This window comes from Phalacrocorax aristotelis, chromosome 2 (assembly GCF_949628215.1).
Source record: "Phalacrocorax aristotelis chromosome 2, bGulAri2.1, whole genome shotgun sequence".
Taxonomy (NCBI): Eukaryota; Metazoa; Chordata; class Aves; order Suliformes; family Phalacrocoracidae; genus Phalacrocorax; species Phalacrocorax aristotelis.
The window spans coordinates 135,557,770-135,574,694 of NC_134277.1; the positions used below are offsets into that span (position 1 = coordinate 135,557,770).

The following is a 16,925-nucleotide window of genomic DNA, read 5'->3' on the forward strand; positions in this document are numbered from 1 at the left end:
AAGGAGGAAGGCCAATAAGGCAGTAATCCTGCTGGGGGTCTGTTATAGACCACCCAGCCAGGAAAGAAGAGGTAGACGAAGTGTTCTACAAGTGCCTGGCAGAAGTCTCACAATCCTTAGCCCTTGTTCTCATGGGGGACTTCAACTTCTGGGCATCTGCTGGAAATACAACAACAGCAGAGAAGAAACAGTCTAGGAAGTTCCTGGAGTGTGTGAGAGATAACTTCCTGATGCAGCTGGTAAGCGAGCCTACCTGGGGAGGTGCCTTGCTTGACATCCTGTTCACAAAGAGAGAAGGACTGGTGGGAGATGTGGTGGTCGGAGGCTGTCTTGGGCTTAGTGACCACAATATGATAGAGTTCTCGATTCTTGGCGAAGCAAGAAGAGGGGTCAGTAGAACCACTACCACGGACTTCCGGAGGGGAGACTTTGGCCTGTTCAGGGCACTGGTTGGAAGAGTCCCTTGGGAGGCAGTCCTGAAGGGCAAAGGGGTCCAGGAAGGCTGGGCTTTCTGCAGGAAGGAAGTCTTAAAGTTGCAGGAGGAGGCTGTCCCCATGTGCCTGCCGTAAGACAAACTGGCAGGGAAGGTGACTGGCCTGGCTGAACAGGGAGCTTTTACTGGCACTCAGGAGAAGAAGGAGAGTTTACCACTTTTGGAAGAAGGGGCAGGCAACTCAAGAAGAGTACAGGGTCATCCAGAGAGAAAATTAGAAAGGCAAAACCCAATTAGAACTCAGTCTGGCCACCGTTGTAAGGGTAAATAAAAAATAACAAAAGGAAGGCTAAGGAGAATCTCCATCCTTTATTGATGCTGCAGGGAACATCGCTGCCAAAGATGAGGAAAAGGCTGAGGTACTAAATGCCTTCTTTGCCTTAGTCTTTAACAGTCAGACCGGATATCCCCAGGGTATTCAGCCCCCTGAGCTAGAGGGCAGGGACAGGGAGCAGAATAAACTCCCCATAATGCAAGAGGAAGCAGTTTACGACCTGCTGAACCACCTGGACACTCACAAGTCTATGGGGCCAGATCAGATCCACCCAAGACTACTCAGGGAGCTGTCAGAAGAGCTCGCCAAGCCACTTTCCATCATTTATCAGCAGTCCTGGTTAACAGGGGAGGTCCCAGATGACTGGAGTCTTGCTGATGTGATGCCCATCTACAAGAAGGGCCAGAAGGACGATCCAGGGAATTACAGGCCTGTCAGCCTGACCTTGGTACAAGGGAAGATTATGGAGCGATACATCTTGAGTGAGCTCACCAGGCAAGTGCAGGACAACCAGGGGATCAGGCCCAGCCAGCATGGCTTCATGAAAGGCAGGTCCTGACTGACTAACTTGATCTCTGGCCAGCCTGTTCCAATACCTGACCACTCTTTCAGTAAAGACATTTTTCCAAATATCCAATCTAAACCTCATCTGATGCAGCTTGAGGCCATTTCCTCTCGTCCTATCTCTAGTAACTTGCCCAGAGAGGTGGTGGAGTCACCATCCCTGGAGGTGTTCAAAAACCGTGTCGATGTGGCACTTTAGGGCATGGTTTAGGAGGCATGGTGGTGTTGGGTTGATGGTGGGACCTCATGATCCTAGAGGTCTTTTCCAACCTTAATGATTCTATGATTCTGGGAAATCTGTTTCCCTGTAGTATTACATAAAAGAGTTACAGATAGGGTTTGGGTTTCTTTATTTCTTCAGTGTTTGGAGTTAAAACTGCAATCTCTTACATCAAGAACTAAAAAGAATATGCAGCAGCCTCAATGACAGTTCTACAAAGATACTACTTCTACTTCACAAAGTCTCTTCACCACAAATAGGTGGGGGAGTTGGAGAGATTGTATTCCAGGAAAGCGTAAGAGTATGTTTGCTTTACTCTTAACCTCTTCACTCACCATTAGCAGTAGGGCACACTGAGTTTCATGGATTCACTACAGCAGATCTTATTCCAGTCAAAGAAGATCTATACAGTCCTTTGCAGCACAACCCACCATTTATTTCAGGTCTTTGTTCTGAATACCAAAAATATTTCAGAGTAGTTCCACGGAAAACTTCTTTTAACACAGATAAAACAATCTATGTTACCTTAGTCTGAACCGGGAAATAACAGACTGACTTAACTAAAGATTTCCCAAAGTATTTAGTCCAAGGCAGGTACCTGGTATGGAGTATTTACCTAAACTGGCCAGGTTACAAGCAACTAAGAAATAGGTATTTTGTTCTGGAAAGTCCCAAGCAGCTGGTGGTTATGGTACCAGCTGTGCCTTTAATGACTAGCTGTGAAAAAAGCTAAAAAAGGATTAATGGTGCCAAAAAAAGTCAACAGCCCAATTCCATAGAAGACAAATATTTTATTACCAAAGGAGTTATAATATCAAAGTAAGAAACTGCAAAAGAGTTATAAACAACTATAAAAATACTTCTATTTATCCAAAATTAAATATGAACACTTTTATTAGTTAAATGCCAATATATTATTCTCTGAAAATATTCACACATTTTAAGTCTAACATGTTAAACACGTTATATAAAATAGTTGCATATAAGAAATCACAATCTGAAGGTAAGAAATTCTAGCTCCTCCTGCAGCTAACTCTTAAGATAACCAAACACATACGGCTAGTGCTGTTTCCAGTCAGCTGAACCAACTTACATTCAGGCATCTCCTTTTCGCCTGCCGTAGGTCTTGCTGTCTTGCCTCTACTTGAGCCAGTAGAATTGTGCTACATCTCTCAAAAATCAGTATCCTTCCGAAGTTTTTCAATAAGTCAACCTTTTCCCCATTCTCCCAAGCCTAAATCAGTTTGCAGACCCATTACATACCCACACTGAACACACCATTGCATCAACAGGACAGACCCAAGATCAGGTGCTTGTTTGCTAAATTATTCCTTTTGGTCTTTGATGCATTTTATATAGATACAAAGGAACCAGCTACTTTGCCATACTGTTTTCTTCTCCTGCAGCTTGTAAGATGTTTTTATAAATCGCAGTAGACATGTAAGTAGATTGCTTTCATATGACAGTATTATAAAGTTACTCAAAAGATCAGGAAATTCAAAATAGTTTCCAGAGCACACAGCTGGGACATAGCCTTCTGCAAAGTTCTTTGTTTCAAATGCTGGTCTTTTACTTCCACTTCTTGGACTTCAGCAGCTTGGTTTAGCCGTTTCTTTTTATTCCGTCTCCAGGAACAAGGTACAGTAGCTTTCCATCAGAATTCTGGCATAAAGTGTTCATACAAACGAGCACAGTTACTCGAAGAATGCATACAAAATGCAAAGATACCAAGTAATGCCACTTTGAAAGAAAAGAGCAGGATTCACCTGGAATCACCTGGAAATTATTTTTTCAAATTTATTCCAGCAGGATCGAAGGCTAGATACATTTTCTTTCAGTTCACAAAATTCATGGTTACACTTCTTTCTGGACTGTTCACCTGTTTCTGTACCTTCTTTATTATTTGTATTTATGTGTGTGCAAACCTGAAAAAGAATAGTCTGTGTTGTTAATTGAGAAGTGCTTATTCTTTTCATATAGCCATCTTTTAAAACAAACCGACTCCATTACATCTCAATAAATAAAGGAGGTACCTTGCAAGGAAAAATGAGAGAGAAGAGAGCAAACCCAGAAAGCTGGGCTACTCACAGAACGTGCCGCGGCAGCACACAGCCTGCATCACTCTGATGTTCTCACTCTGAGCACAACCCTGCTGCTGCCCTTGCCCACTGGACAGGGAGAATGCAGCTTTAACACACAGAAAATATGGACAGCTGAAACCAATGTGCGCAACTGAGAACAGGTACGCCCTCTGTCAGTGGTTTAAGATTTATCTTCTATTATTTGAAGGACTGGAAAAATAAAGCCATTTAAATTGTGAGCCAAACTTCAGAAGGTATGACTACGTGTGTGGTACCTTGAGTCTGGTGGAACAAGGCAGACCTGTTGGGGTTGGTGCTGTGGCCTAGTGCTCAGGATCTCACCCAGAGGCAACAAGACCAATGTTCTTGTCCATATTCAATGACTGTTCATGATTTTTACCAAATTACTTTAATTGGTCTTTAAGTAAAACCAGGTATCCGCAAGGTTAGGCAGGAGTTTCAAGGATGACACTCTCTGACTCCTATGACTTACCTGTGATACCTTTTATGGTAAGGCAACTATTGGATTCACCACATGTGGCTAAGCAAAATATGTACACCGTTACTTAGAATATCTGGTCCTAGGTTATGAGTTTCTCCATTTCAAGGAGAAAAAGAACGAGTTAAATGCAGCCTTCAATCCAACTATTTAAGCCAATCAAAAGAATTATATCCTTTGGTGTCTATGGGGAGGCTTTTTTGATGTTGGTCAATCTTTTCGTGTTCAACAGGTAACTGTGAGCCATGCTTAAAAAAACACTCTTTTGTTACAGTAGTCTGTAGATCATTATGCTAGATTTGTGTGACACATCAAAGAGCAGATTCTGCCAATGACTGAAAATCCAAGTGTTTTCATATCTGACTGTTCTTGTTGATTTTGAGATATTGCAGTTAAAATAAAGATCAAAGGGATTATGGAAAGGAGAGAAGCTCCCACTAATTGTTGAAACAAAACAAATTAAACATTATTCTTAGGGTAGAACCCCAATGAGGAGTAACAACTGTGATTTTAAATGCTAGAGAAGTTACAGGCTGCATTTGCATAAGTGTGGTCTTTGTCTGTTACGGGAGAATTAACTCAGGTATTTCAGTACTGAACCAGAGTATGTATCTTCACTATAGACTTCCAGATCATTGTCTTACTTAGCCTTTGTGCTGGGCTTAATGTCTGTTACAAGACATATGTTGCAGAGGGCGAAATTTATCATGCGTATAACATGTGCATGATAGTTGTACCTTTGAGAGGTAGATATGACAGTCTGTGTTGAAGAGCTCTGAGGAATAAGTCATGTACTTCCAATAAACTGTAGACCATCACTACCACTCACCTTTTCTTTTTTATGTCTTTCACATTTGCACTGTAGAACCTGTAATGTCCCACACGAGACTAATGCTGCTTTCCATCTAAAGTCTTCACTGATTTTTTGCTTATGAAAGAATCTCAGCATGTTGCATGCCATACTCTGTAGTGATTCTATTTCCTGTAAAGACAGCAAGAAAAGTATGTCCTGAAAAGTCTCTGCACCATTAATTCTTTATAATGTTGGTCTGTAAAACACATGACTAATCTGACCTACCTGCCACCTCTTCAAAATATTTAAAGTATCATTTTGTAGTAGTAGTAATGATAGCGTAAGGATGTTAGGGAGAAATCATAGCCATAATGAAATCAGCTGCTGCAGTTAGGAAAACAGTGAATGATTTTTGGAGTCAGTCCTTTTATGAAGTCACGATAAAATTTACAGCAACAGCTGACAGCTGTTCCTTCTGTCTTTTGAGATTTGTCCAAACTATTACTATGAAAGCTTTCAGATCTGAGATGAAAAATTTAGCTGATATGATTTTCTGTAGAAAAATGAAAACATATGTTGGGAAATTCTTATGTTTGCTACCAATGGCAAAATAAAATAAGTTTCCTGTACTATTTTGGATTAAAAATATAAAATAATCTTTACAGTAGGAAAAAAAAGCATTTATTGGATATGGAATTGCTTAATATTTTAATTTTTAAAAATATCAATCTACTTGACAACTTGTGTGCTTCCAAATTCAAAAAAAGAACAACCCTGAATATCATGATTTGACTATTAAAAGGTAATATTACTCTCTATCACAATATGTTATTCAGGGACCAGACTGTACAAAGAACCCATTTGAGTTTGTATTCTCTAAAATAAATTCTGAGAAGTTAAATTTTACCTGAGTATCATTGCAGAAAAACAGTTTGCTATTTTCATGTTTTTTATTCTTGCAGCACCTGTCACGATACTCTGCAGACATATTTACCTGTAAAATATCATATATGTTTAAACATGGAAGTACTTTTATTCAAGTGAGACAAGTTTCTCACTAACAGCTGGCAATGTCAACACTAAATTGTTCTGTAGCATCTCCTCACGTGCAGCAGGGTCAGTGTACAATTCTGAGCTTCTCATCGGCGTGCGGGCAAAGAAAACCCCAATCCAGCTGGAATTTCTGAAGGTATTCACAGAATCATATAGAATCACAGAGTGGTTGAGGTTGGATGGGATGTCTGGAGGTCATCTGGTCCAACCCCCCTGCTCAAACAGGGTCACCTACAGCTGGTTGCCCAGGACGGTGTCCAGACAGCTTTTGAATATCTCCAAGGATGAGACTCCACAACCTCCCTGGGCAGCCTGTGCCAGTGCTCCGTCACCCTCACAGTGAAAAAGGGTTTCCTGATGTTGAGAGGGAACCTCCTGTGTTCCAGCGTGTGCCCATTGGCTCCGGTCCTGTCACCAGGCACCACTGGAAAGAGCCTGGCTCTGTCCTCTTTGCCCCCTCCCTTCAGGTATTTATAGACATTGATAAGATCCCCCTGAGCCTTCTCCTCTCCAGGATAAACAGTCCCAGCTCTCTCAGCCTTTCTTTATTGGACAGATGCTCCTAATCATCTTTGTGGCCCTTTGCTGGACTCTCTCCAGAAGCTCTCTATTTCTCTCATACTGGGGAGCCCAGAACTGAACACAAATCTACTCATTTTAAACCTTTATATTCTATCAAATTACTTGGTTCTTTGGCATTTTAAAACATACAGAAATATCTTGCACAGACATCAAATACAATGTTTGTCTCAATAAATACATGCCCTGGGCTTCTAAACAGATCATATCCCTCACTTTGCATAGGACCTAACAGAAGACCTAACAGAAGTTAGGTCGTAACAGGACCTAACTAAGCAATATCATTTGCTCCCTTTGCGTGACCATTATCTTTTATCAATGGTTTATTCTCTGGCTTTTTTTTTTCCTTCTGCTTTTACGCTTGTCATTGAGATGGCAACTGAACCCAAATCATCAGAAGTCCGTTGCTTTCTTCTTCAGCCTGTATCCAGATGACCTAATACAGCCTGAAGGGCTTTAAAAAAGGCAGCTCATGACAATACTGTATTAGATCTTCTCACTTAGGCCCACATATGAACACATTAGACAACTTAATTCTTAAAATTCTTCTGCAGACTTTTGTGTAACATTGCCTGGATTTCAAAAGCTCACCCCAGATGAATAGAACTTAATCCAGGAAGATTTTAAAAACCAAGAGTTTAGGGAGCCAGATAGTCACTGACAAAAAAAAAATAATCCAAACCCAAAACCCAACAAAACCATTTGGAAGATTTGGAAGATAATGCACACCTCTACTTGTACCACAACAGAATCAAGCTTTGCTGCAGTCACACAGCACCAAGACATAAAAATAAAGAAATTGCGACCCTAAACCCCATACATCTGTGGCTTCATTTACTAACTGCTAAGGGATTTACCCATTCTCACTGACCTCCTCAGATCATCTTTAGTATGACATACAGTAACCATTTCGGAAGGCAGTTTATTGGCTGTGACTGAAGCAACTAAAGGGAAACCCTTGCCTCAGAAAAGGCATTAGTGAAAATCAAAATAGCTTATGGATGTCTAGTATATAACCCACTAGTCATTTCCATAACTGCCTCCAAACATCAGGCTGAGGGACTAAAAATTATTGACTTTGGCTCTGCAACTGCAGGAAAGTGCCTAATGGGCAGTGGCTATCACCCAAACAGCACTGTCATAATATTTCCTGTTAAGTTATACTGCCAAGACTATACGCTGATTTTACACAGAGGACAAATGAATCTCTTCTTAACTGGGAAAACAAAGACAGGAAAATAAAGAAACTTGCACAGTAGTTGCTTGTGCATGGCTATTCTAGGAAGTAAAAGCTTCAGAGCTCGGTACATTCCCATTACCTTTCACAAACATTAATATATTAAGATTTCATTTATTTATTTATTTGGATAGCAGTTTTCATTCTCATGCAGCCTCCTCAAAAACCTCTGTCTACCTCCTAAAAAACTCTATAATACATATCACAATTACAAAGAGAAAGACTTTCAAAATATACCTAGAAGAATGGCATTGCTCCATTCAAATCCTTGATAGCACCCTGGGGCATCAAGCTTCATCCTGCAGTTGGGCAGTGGCAAGGCATTGTCACCTCCAGCCCAGGACACCCCACCAGCTTCCCTGACCCTGCAGCTCCAGCAGGGCTGGGATGCACCTTATGGCTCTCCACCACAGGAATACAGTGGGATCTGCCTCCCAGAGGCTGTTATTCCTGTTGTATTGTTTTCTCTTATAGGTCAGCTGTCTTAAAACTCTCACCAAGAGGAAGAGGGTTTATTTTTGTTATCTAGGAAACACTTGTCTTTGTCAGAAATATGATGGCAAACTAAAGAGGCTACTTATCTGTTCCAATATGGCCGTGAATATTTTCCCCTTCTTTGGTGCCTTGTTCAGGCTAAGGTCATTTATCTATGGAGAAGTACCTTTCTCCCTTCATAATCTCAACAAACACAAAATGTTCAGAATGTTTTTGAAGATTAAACAGTCGTTTCCTGACCTAAAGGTATTTTGTTTCCAGCTGAGGGCTGATGTGTCTTTGTCGAGAAAGGTTGGAAATCGCTGGCATAATGCTCTGAAGGATGGTGGTAGATCGTAAGTGTGAAGAAATACAATGGCTCCTGATTTCACCTTTGGAAAAGCACTGTATATCACTTGTATTTCATACAAACAGATCTTGGTTTAAGATTGCAACAGCATGGTGAGTTCTCGTTTGGTGACAAATTGCCACAAACCCCCCATTTTCATACAAATGCCTCTGCTAATCCAACTATGGAAAGTGCTTTCTCCTATGAAAGTGTTCTTGAGAGATGAATTTAGTTGTTAATAATTCATGATGAAGAGTTGGAAGGTAGGTTTGGGGCATGGGTTGGTAAACTGTTATAATACTGTTTTGCAAAGCTATAATAAATCTGGCTGATAAAGCCATGATGGAGGAGGTTTACAAATGAGTAAGTTAAGTTTTTCTCCGCTGCCATCTAGAATAGTCGATTCTTTGTTGGCTAAACAAGATATATTAATAGGTAAAATACAAAGAAACTTTTATTGTTGTATGAATTTTATGCCTCTGTGCATTTGTATTCAATGGAAAATACAAAACTTCATCAAGAAGTCTACAATTAGTAGAACAAATTGCAGGTTGTGTAATGCTTTCTTCTCTTGATTAGAAGATATAAACAGAAGTACTCATGATATCACTTCAGAAAGGAGTATTTTTTAATGTAATATATTACACTATTTAGGGCCAAATGGTACATGTGCCTAACTACACGGTGCACCGGCACAAATACCTGTATCACAGTACTTGTACATGCACGTAGGCAGATCCACAGATTTCAGAGATGTTAAAGAGACTGAACTGTTGCACCCCCTCAAATAAAGCCACCGTTCCAGGACAACGTGTGATTTTAAATTGGTCTTTCATCATATGTTAACATTAGAGCTTTTTTTTATTATTATTATTTGCTATCATCTAAAAAGAATCAGCATTTTTTGCAAGCCCAAGAGCTATTACCTACCAGCTCATTGATGTCGTGGCTTAGTATATTCTCATACTTCACACGGATTTCAGTTGTTTTATTTCCCATTGCACAACTAGATGAATTCACTGGAGACAGAACAAGGAGCAGTGGCAGAACCCGAAAGATAGATCTAAAAAAGGCTGGATTACAACAAGAGCAGTTAAGTACATGTTAAATGCCATAGAGTACCTGCTGTATTAACAAATACATTCTGTAATCTGTTTGAATAGTTTAAACGAGACCTTTGTACAACCAAATGTAGCTTGAGGGGAGGATTCAGCTCCAGAATAAGATACTTTTTGGGTGTCTAAACTCCCTCCTACTCAAGGATGATTTAGCCAGCATGGTCAAGAGCCTACAGCTATTGACCTGACCTGCCAGGTGTCTGCTTGGGCTGAATTAATCTCAGAAGTCTCATTCACATCAGAAGTGTGTTTCAACGTATTTTCAGGCTGACCAAATGTACAAATCCATACTAGTGGCCATAACATGAGATGAGGTGGCAACACACCCTTCTCTGCAAGACTATTTGCAATCTTTTGAGCAAATCTCATGGCCCCTCACTTTTTCCTCCCTTCAGTGGACCGTCTTGCTCTGCTCAGACCCTTGTCTTCTGTCCTTGCATGATATCCAGGAAAATATGAGTTCTGCGAGGATGGGCAGAGAGAAAAGACCAAAATATCAGAAGAGCCTGAAGGGAATTGGCAGCATAACTGGAGGCTGTAGGTGACTGGCCGGATGCTGGGAATGAGGGAGACTGGGTAGAGGACAATATTGGTACTAGAAAGCTCATAATTGGACTCTGGCCCACAGCTAGACTGGCAAGGATGTTGCGTAAATGGAAGGTTTTGGAAAAAATCAGAGCTAGAAATTTAGGCTGGAGGATTAGCAAAGACCACAGCAGGTTCATGGTCTAGCATGAGCTGTTTCTACCCAGCTCTGCTACTCAGTAAGAACAACCACCTCATACGTAGTTACTGTGGGGTTGCAGCCAGGAAAGGCAGAAGGGATGCCCTGACCCTAGCTGCTACTTTTGTTCCTCTCTGGCAAGGATGGGAGCGTGTGGGTGCAGCCAGTCCAGCACTCAGAGATGGGCGTCTCTGGACTTGGGCATCACTAGCAAATCCCAGCCTCAGAGAAAAACCTTGAATAACTAAGAAGAAAGCTATGACACTTGACCACAATCTTTGAGCCACCTGACTGCCGTGATGCAAGAACCCCAGTCACACCACGCGCTCATCTCCATACAGAGAAACACAGTCACTCAAGCCCATCCCAGCTGATTCCCACCACTCACTGCTGCTTCCAACCAGAATGCATACCACTGTTCCTGGCTACCAAAGCCTCTTCTGCTGATAGAATACTTGTGAACACACTGTGATGAACACCTCTGTCCTAGAAATAACACTGGGAAATTTTTCCTTGTACAAGCCAAATTCCAAAATTCTCCTTGTGGCAAGCTGCCTGCCAAATTTTAATGGGAAATTTGATGGCCTGAAAACCAGATTTTCTAACCTTTTCATATACTGACCAACAGAGGTCTAGTAATACCTCAAAAAATCTAGCCTGAAGAGCTAAATGGATTGTAAATGGATCCTACATGCAGTAAATGTAAAAACTAGGTAAGGCAAATCTATGATGCTCTTCAAGCTCCAAGCGGACACCTGAATTCCACAGGGCTTTACCTTTGTGAATCTCTGTGCTAACTATATCTATGCCAAGTGAATTATCAACTTGCTGGACTGAGATTTAATATTTTAAAAGAAGATTATAAAAAAAATGCAAGAAATCAACTACAGGACAACGTTTTTCCAATATACCCTTGCACCTCTTGATTCCAGTGCAAAAAAAGAGCCGCAAAGCTTGTCTCCAAATAACAGCGATACAAGCAACTTGGATATGCTGCTTCAGAAGACACAAATAACAGCCTCCTAAATTAAAACCAATCTAACAGATTCTGTCACTTAATATTTGGCTTGCCCAGCAACAAGCAGAGATGAAAGGTGAAAAGTGCAAAGCCACTTCTTTTATTTGTACTTTCTCTGTATTGTACAGATTGCGAGCCTTGTTTTAAATGAGGAAATTATGGAATCAAAGCAGATAATTCTGAAAGAGATGTTGCACACTCATGAAGTCCCTTGACCCATCGCCAGATCACGATGACACCTTTCAGTCATCCCTAAATGAGTTTGTCCGCAACCCATTAGGTGAATGTCATAAGAAGTTTCGAGAGCTTTGGACTGAGAATTGGAAGGATTTTTCTTAAAGTTAGGTAACTTCAAAAGAAGCAGAATTGATCGTGCTCAACACAACGAGCACGTTGAAAAGAAAGGGAGTGTGTATTACTGGTAATACCCCATCCGTTCAGTGAACTCCCAAAAATCCGTAAATCCTATCTGGAAAGCCCCAAAAAATTCTCCCTGAAGGAATTCGCATTCCAGCATTTCCAAATATTAAAAAGCCCCTCTTGGTTGTTGGTTGGTTTTTTTTTTAATTAAAAAAACCCTCTTGTGCTTGCGGCCTGGAAGTGGCACTCTGGACACGGCCACGCCCGAGACGCGTCCCCGGCCGGACCCCGCGGGCTCCCCGCAGCAGCAGCCTCCACGCACCCCATGCAACCCCCGCACCTCCGCGGGCGGCACCCTCCGCTCCGGCCGCCCGGCCCCGCTCCGCAGCCCGCGCTCCCCGAGGGGAGCCCTTAACAGCGAGTCTCTCCCTCAGCCCCGCCGGAGCCCTGCGAAGGTGCGGGGGTGCGCGCCGCGGCTCCGCGGGTCGCTCCCGCCGCCCGCCGGGCCGAGGGGACGGGGCTCTGCCGGCCCACGGGCCCGGCGTCCCGGCGCTGCGCGGCACCTGCTGCCGGCGCGCCCCGCGGAGCGGCAGGTGCCCGCGGAGCGGCGCGGAGCGGCGCTGCTTCCCCCCCCCCCGCTCCCCGCACCGTCCCGCCGCCCCCGGGCCCCGCTTCCCGGCAGCGGGCGGGATGGGAACCGGGCGGTTTTACTTTCATTCTAAGGGGAAAAAGAGAGAGAGAGAGAGAAAAAAAAAAAGCAAAACTGGGAATTTCCCCGCGCCGTCACCGCCGGTTTAAAAGGGCACCGGGCGGCACCGCGCCGCCACAGCAGGCGAGGCGGCGGGGCCGGGAGTGCGGAGACAGCGGAGCCGGTGAGGAGCCCGCGCGGCCGGGGGCGCGGAGCGGTGCGGAGCGGTGCGGTGCGGCGCGGTGCGGCGGAGCCCAGCCCAGCCCAGCCCAGCCCGGGCGTAGGTGGAGGCTCTGCCGGGCGGTGCGGGGCGCGCTCCTTACCATGGAACATGGTCCGCGGGGGAGGTGGCAGGGAGCTGCGCCGGCGGCTCCGCGGTCATGGTGGCGGCGCCGTCCCGCCCATGGTGCCCGCGGGCCGCGGAGCGCCGCGCAGGGAGGCGCGGGGGGGCGAGCGGAGCGGCGGCGGCCGGGCGGGGCTCAGCAGCCCCCCGCCGCCCGCCTGCAGGGGGGGGGGCGCGGCGCTGTCACAGGCGGCTGCGGGACGGCCGGGCTTTGCTTTTCCCATGGGGCTTCCGCCGGCGACAGGTACTTTCACTTTCTGCTCCGCCGGCAGCCGCGGTGCTCCCCGCCGCGGGCTCCGCGGCCTCAGCGCGGCGAGGCGGGCGTGGGCGGCTGGCCGCACGCCGCGGGGGTAGGCATCCCCGCTCCGCCACCGGCGAGGCCGGCAAGCGCCCCGGGCCGGGCGGGAGGGGCCGGCGACGGGCAAGGGCCGGGACCGGGGCCGGGGCCGGGGCCGGGGCCGGGGCCGGGGCCGGGACGCGCCCGGGGGAGGGCGACAGCGGCGGCGGCGGCGGGATCCCGGCGCGCGTCCCGGAGCGCCTGTGGCGGGGCCGCGGCTGTGGCGGCGGGGGTTACATAGAGCGCCGGCTACACGCCCAGTGCCGTGTGCGCGGCCAGGGCGGGAAGGATGGACCTTGGCAGTACGCGTGGAAAGAGCCGCTCATTCGCGGGGAGGAAATCTTTAAAAAAAAAAAAACCAAACAAAAACTTGGGGAAAAAAAAAACTTGGAAAAAAAAAAAAAACCAAACCCTAACCAACCCAACCGTCGGTCTTTTGGAGGAGGGAGACTTGGTTTCTGAGCTGCTCCCTACCGCTCGCTCAGCTGTCCCCGGCTGGGTCGTGGGAGGCGGGACTGTCGAGAGGGCTCCCCTCAGAGCGAGGGTTACCCCAGGCTGCTGGCAGCGGGTGAAAAGCGCAAGGTGGATGATTTTCTGCAGGTTTCGCCACCCCACCTCCTCCCCAGTAGCTCACCTTGAGAAATCCGGGAGAGTTAAGAAGAGACAGTGAATGGCTCAGGAAGCTGTTTTAGCGTAGAAGCAGCCCAAGTTCTAAAAGACAGCTGTAGCCAGATGTGTTTTTCTAGGTAAATTCAGAACGCAAAAATTGATGCTTTGGAGCAGGTGAAAAGGCTTGGAATAAAACTGGGCGTGAAATGTCTTTGTAGCATCCCCTTCACATCCCCCGCCCAACAGACTCTTTGAGTTCTACATCCTGCTCCACATGAGCACAGAGAGCTGATTCCATAACCCCTCTCCCTTTCTCATAAGGGTCCTTATCCAAGGGGGAGATAGATAGGGGGTGTGAATATCAAGAAGCAAATATATGGAGCTGGCTAAGGTGTACACTGCCTAAGATGGTTCCTTCCCGTTATCTCTTCCTGGAATTGTGCCATTTCATTCACGTAAAAGGACGTACTTAGCCTTCTTTACTTGCCTCTGGACTACACTCTGCTTTGGATTGACTATATATTCCTCAGGAGTTTTTCTTTGGAAAAAATTTAGTCAGTCCTTCTTCAGAAGTATTCTGACAAGATTCAAGAGTGAGAGTGTTTTCCACCCCTTCAGCTTTGAGCAGGTTGACTCTAGTAACAATTTCACATCACTGCCGTACTGTTTGGGCAAGGGACAGTGATCAGTATCAACACAGCTCCATACAAAGAGCAAGCACCCGTCCTTGCTTGTTCCCTTAATGTGAGCCGGGCTGGGTGTGACAGGTGGCTCCGACCTTGAATTTGGGCAAGGATTTTGCCTCACTAAAAGCTACATGATCTGGTTCTTCGATGTGTCTTAAGTTGTCACTCTATTTTTCATTTCTTGTCCTCTTTTCTCTCCTAAATATTGTGGAAAACATCCTTCTGTAAGCATTTGGATTTGCCTATGTATGCAGGTCAGAGAATGCTGCGGAACTCTTCTTTTTTTGGGGAATAGTACCTGCTGTAATGCAAGCAAATTTATGACTAGCTGTTTCTAGGGTCTGGCACTTTCGAAACTCAAAGGCTTTGAAAAAGCTGCACTGTAAAGCACCAGTCCTGCAAAACCGTATCCACAAGATCAACTTCCCTTTTACGCAAGTAGTTGCTGCAATTTCTTATACTAGTACATGTGTGCTCACAAAATGAAGTGTTTTATGCAGATGTTAGTAAATTGTCAGAGTGTAAAATATAAAGGAAAACTTTAGCTGCTTTGGTTGTGCTAGTTTTATGGATGAAACATCAGGAAGACTGATAATTGCTTCAATTTAAATCTAAAAAAAATAGTGTGATTGATGGAAGAAGTCAGCATAGTAGCTTTACAGGTTAATGGGAACATGACTCTGAAAGGTGGTGCTGGAGTGTTAATAGGAGTTTTGTTCTTTTCTTCGGTAGTGGCAGGGTCTTGTCTGTTGTTTTTTAAGAAGACGAAGAGTCTGTCCATTGAACGTATGAGGAATTTTTCTTTAGTCAAAGGGACAGAGAGATGGTGTGATCTGTACTTGGGCCCTAATCACGTATTTAGATCCCAGCCAATTCCTGTTACGTGACCTAACCCTGGACCGCAACATATGCTTACGATACAGATCTTATTCGATGTATCCGTGTGTGGAGGGTGCTTTAATACTCAAGTTTGACTGTAACTTCTATGTGCTTTTTAAAATATCTTTTGAATCATTAGAAGCACTTTGTTTTCAAAGTGCTTCTTTTAGTGATTTAGCAATGACTTTTTCTGAAAAGATTACCTGCAGAAAGATCAAATGCATGTCTTCAGAAGACTATGTTCAGCAGACATAATTTCCTATTTTTTTAAAGAAAGAACAGGCTGGTGCCTGTTTCAACCAACCAGTTGAAATATTTAAAGAAAGGATTTAATACTGATTATATGAATATCATCTTAGCAGCCTGTTTTAATCAAGAACTCATGGAAGGAGTCTTGAAGGTGTAACAGTTTATCCCGTCTGAGATTTGCTTAGTCTAAACGACTGATATCGATTTGCCCGTTTTGCAAAATGCCGTTGGTGCCGAGCTGTAAATAGAGAGCATATGGACTCGAGATATATTAGCTTTACTATGTAAATAATTTGATGAAGTAAAATTACAAATAAGCGACTGCTGGAAAGATGTAGTCTAATGCAGGGCATTAGTGCAAATGTGTGCAGTTTTCTCTTTCACATTGCTTTCAAAAATAACTTTTGAAACTGTAAAAGAAGGTGCGGCAAATTGTATAGCTAACAACTGAAAGGCACCAGTAATTTTAGCTGTTCATGGATGAACATATTCCGTGATTCTGTTCAGCACATTTTCCAAGGATAATTTCTGTAAATGAGTTTAAATTTAAAGATCCAATTGTCTCCTGACCTGGTCAAATTTGTTCTTAGAAAAGCAGCTATTTGGGCATTAGATATTAACCTCTACCAGAATACCACTATTCCTGGGTAGCTACAGGATTGCAAAGCACATGATTTCTTGTTAAGATTCAGTTCTCGAAAGACTAAGTACTTCTGGGAATGTTGCTGTCTTTCTGCAGCTGTTGCTTGTCAGCTTGAAAAGATCTTTTGCTCATAACTTTAGATTTGACTTTAGGCTGCCCACAGACTTACAGCAGCATTAGTGAATGATTGTATTATTGGAGAAAAATTAATTGAAAAGTTACAAATATTTTATTTTATTTTGGAATAAAACATACGTGCTGCAGTCGTCACAAACTGGTGGAACTCAGGGAAGTGTGGCCACTGTTACCGATGTTTTTATTTTGAAGAATAAATGTGTCAGGTACTTAAATTATTCTCATCTAACTATGGGGGATGGGGAGAAGAAAAGACATATTCCCTCCTACCCCACCCTCCAAAAAAACCCCAAACCCCAAAAGAATCCCTGCTTAACTGGGATTCAGAACTAAGTTTATTGTGCACCCAAAACTCCCACTGATACTCGGGTCTGGGAAGTTCTGATCTGTTGTATTTAAGCAAGACCACGGGACCTAATTTTGTCATTGCACTAGAACACCCATTTTGTTGAATTACCCTTGCTACTTTTTCTGCACACATCATTTGTCCTGCCCTTGGGGTGTGTGCTGGAAAAAAACA

General features: G+C 44.2%; 1 protein-coding gene across 3 annotated transcripts; it reads right to left on the reverse strand.

Moving 5' to 3' along the window:
• Nucleotides 1–2,323: 2,323 nt before the first annotated feature.
• IL7 (interleukin 7) lies at nucleotides 2,324–13,100 on the reverse strand. Of its 3 annotated transcripts, XM_075085288.1 has the most exons (6): nucleotides 12,848–12,936; nucleotides 9,547–9,689; nucleotides 5,832–5,918; nucleotides 4,961–5,113; nucleotides 3,318–3,476; nucleotides 2,325–3,213 (listed from the first exon to the last, which is right to left on the reverse strand). In XM_075085288.1, exons 1-5 carry the CDS (start codon nucleotides 12,855–12,857, stop codon nucleotides 3,324–3,326), a joined length of 546 nt encoding a protein of 181 aa, XP_074941389.1. In that variant the 5' UTR covers nucleotides 12,858–12,936; the 3' UTR covers nucleotides 2,325–3,213; nucleotides 3,318–3,323. The 3 variants fall into 3 exon arrangements, with proteins under 3 accessions (XP_074941388.1, XP_074941392.1, XP_074941389.1); XM_075085287.1 differs by having other exon boundaries at nucleotides 2,324–3,476; nucleotides 12,848–13,100; XM_075085291.1 differs by lacking the exon at nucleotides 12,848–12,936 and adding an exon at nucleotides 10,114–10,791 and having other exon boundaries at nucleotides 2,324–3,476.
• Nucleotides 13,101–16,925: the final 3,825 nt, after the last annotated feature.

Coding starts and splice junctions, on each gene's coding strand:
- IL7 (XM_075085287.1), bottom strand. Junction 5,919..9,546: donor GCCACGACATCAATGAGCTG/GTAGGTAATAGC, acceptor GATATTTTACAG/GTAAATATGTCTGCAGAGTA. Junction 5,114..5,831: donor TTTTCTGCAATGATACTCAG/GTAAAATTTAAC, acceptor CTGTCTTTACAG/GAAATAGAATCACTACAGAG.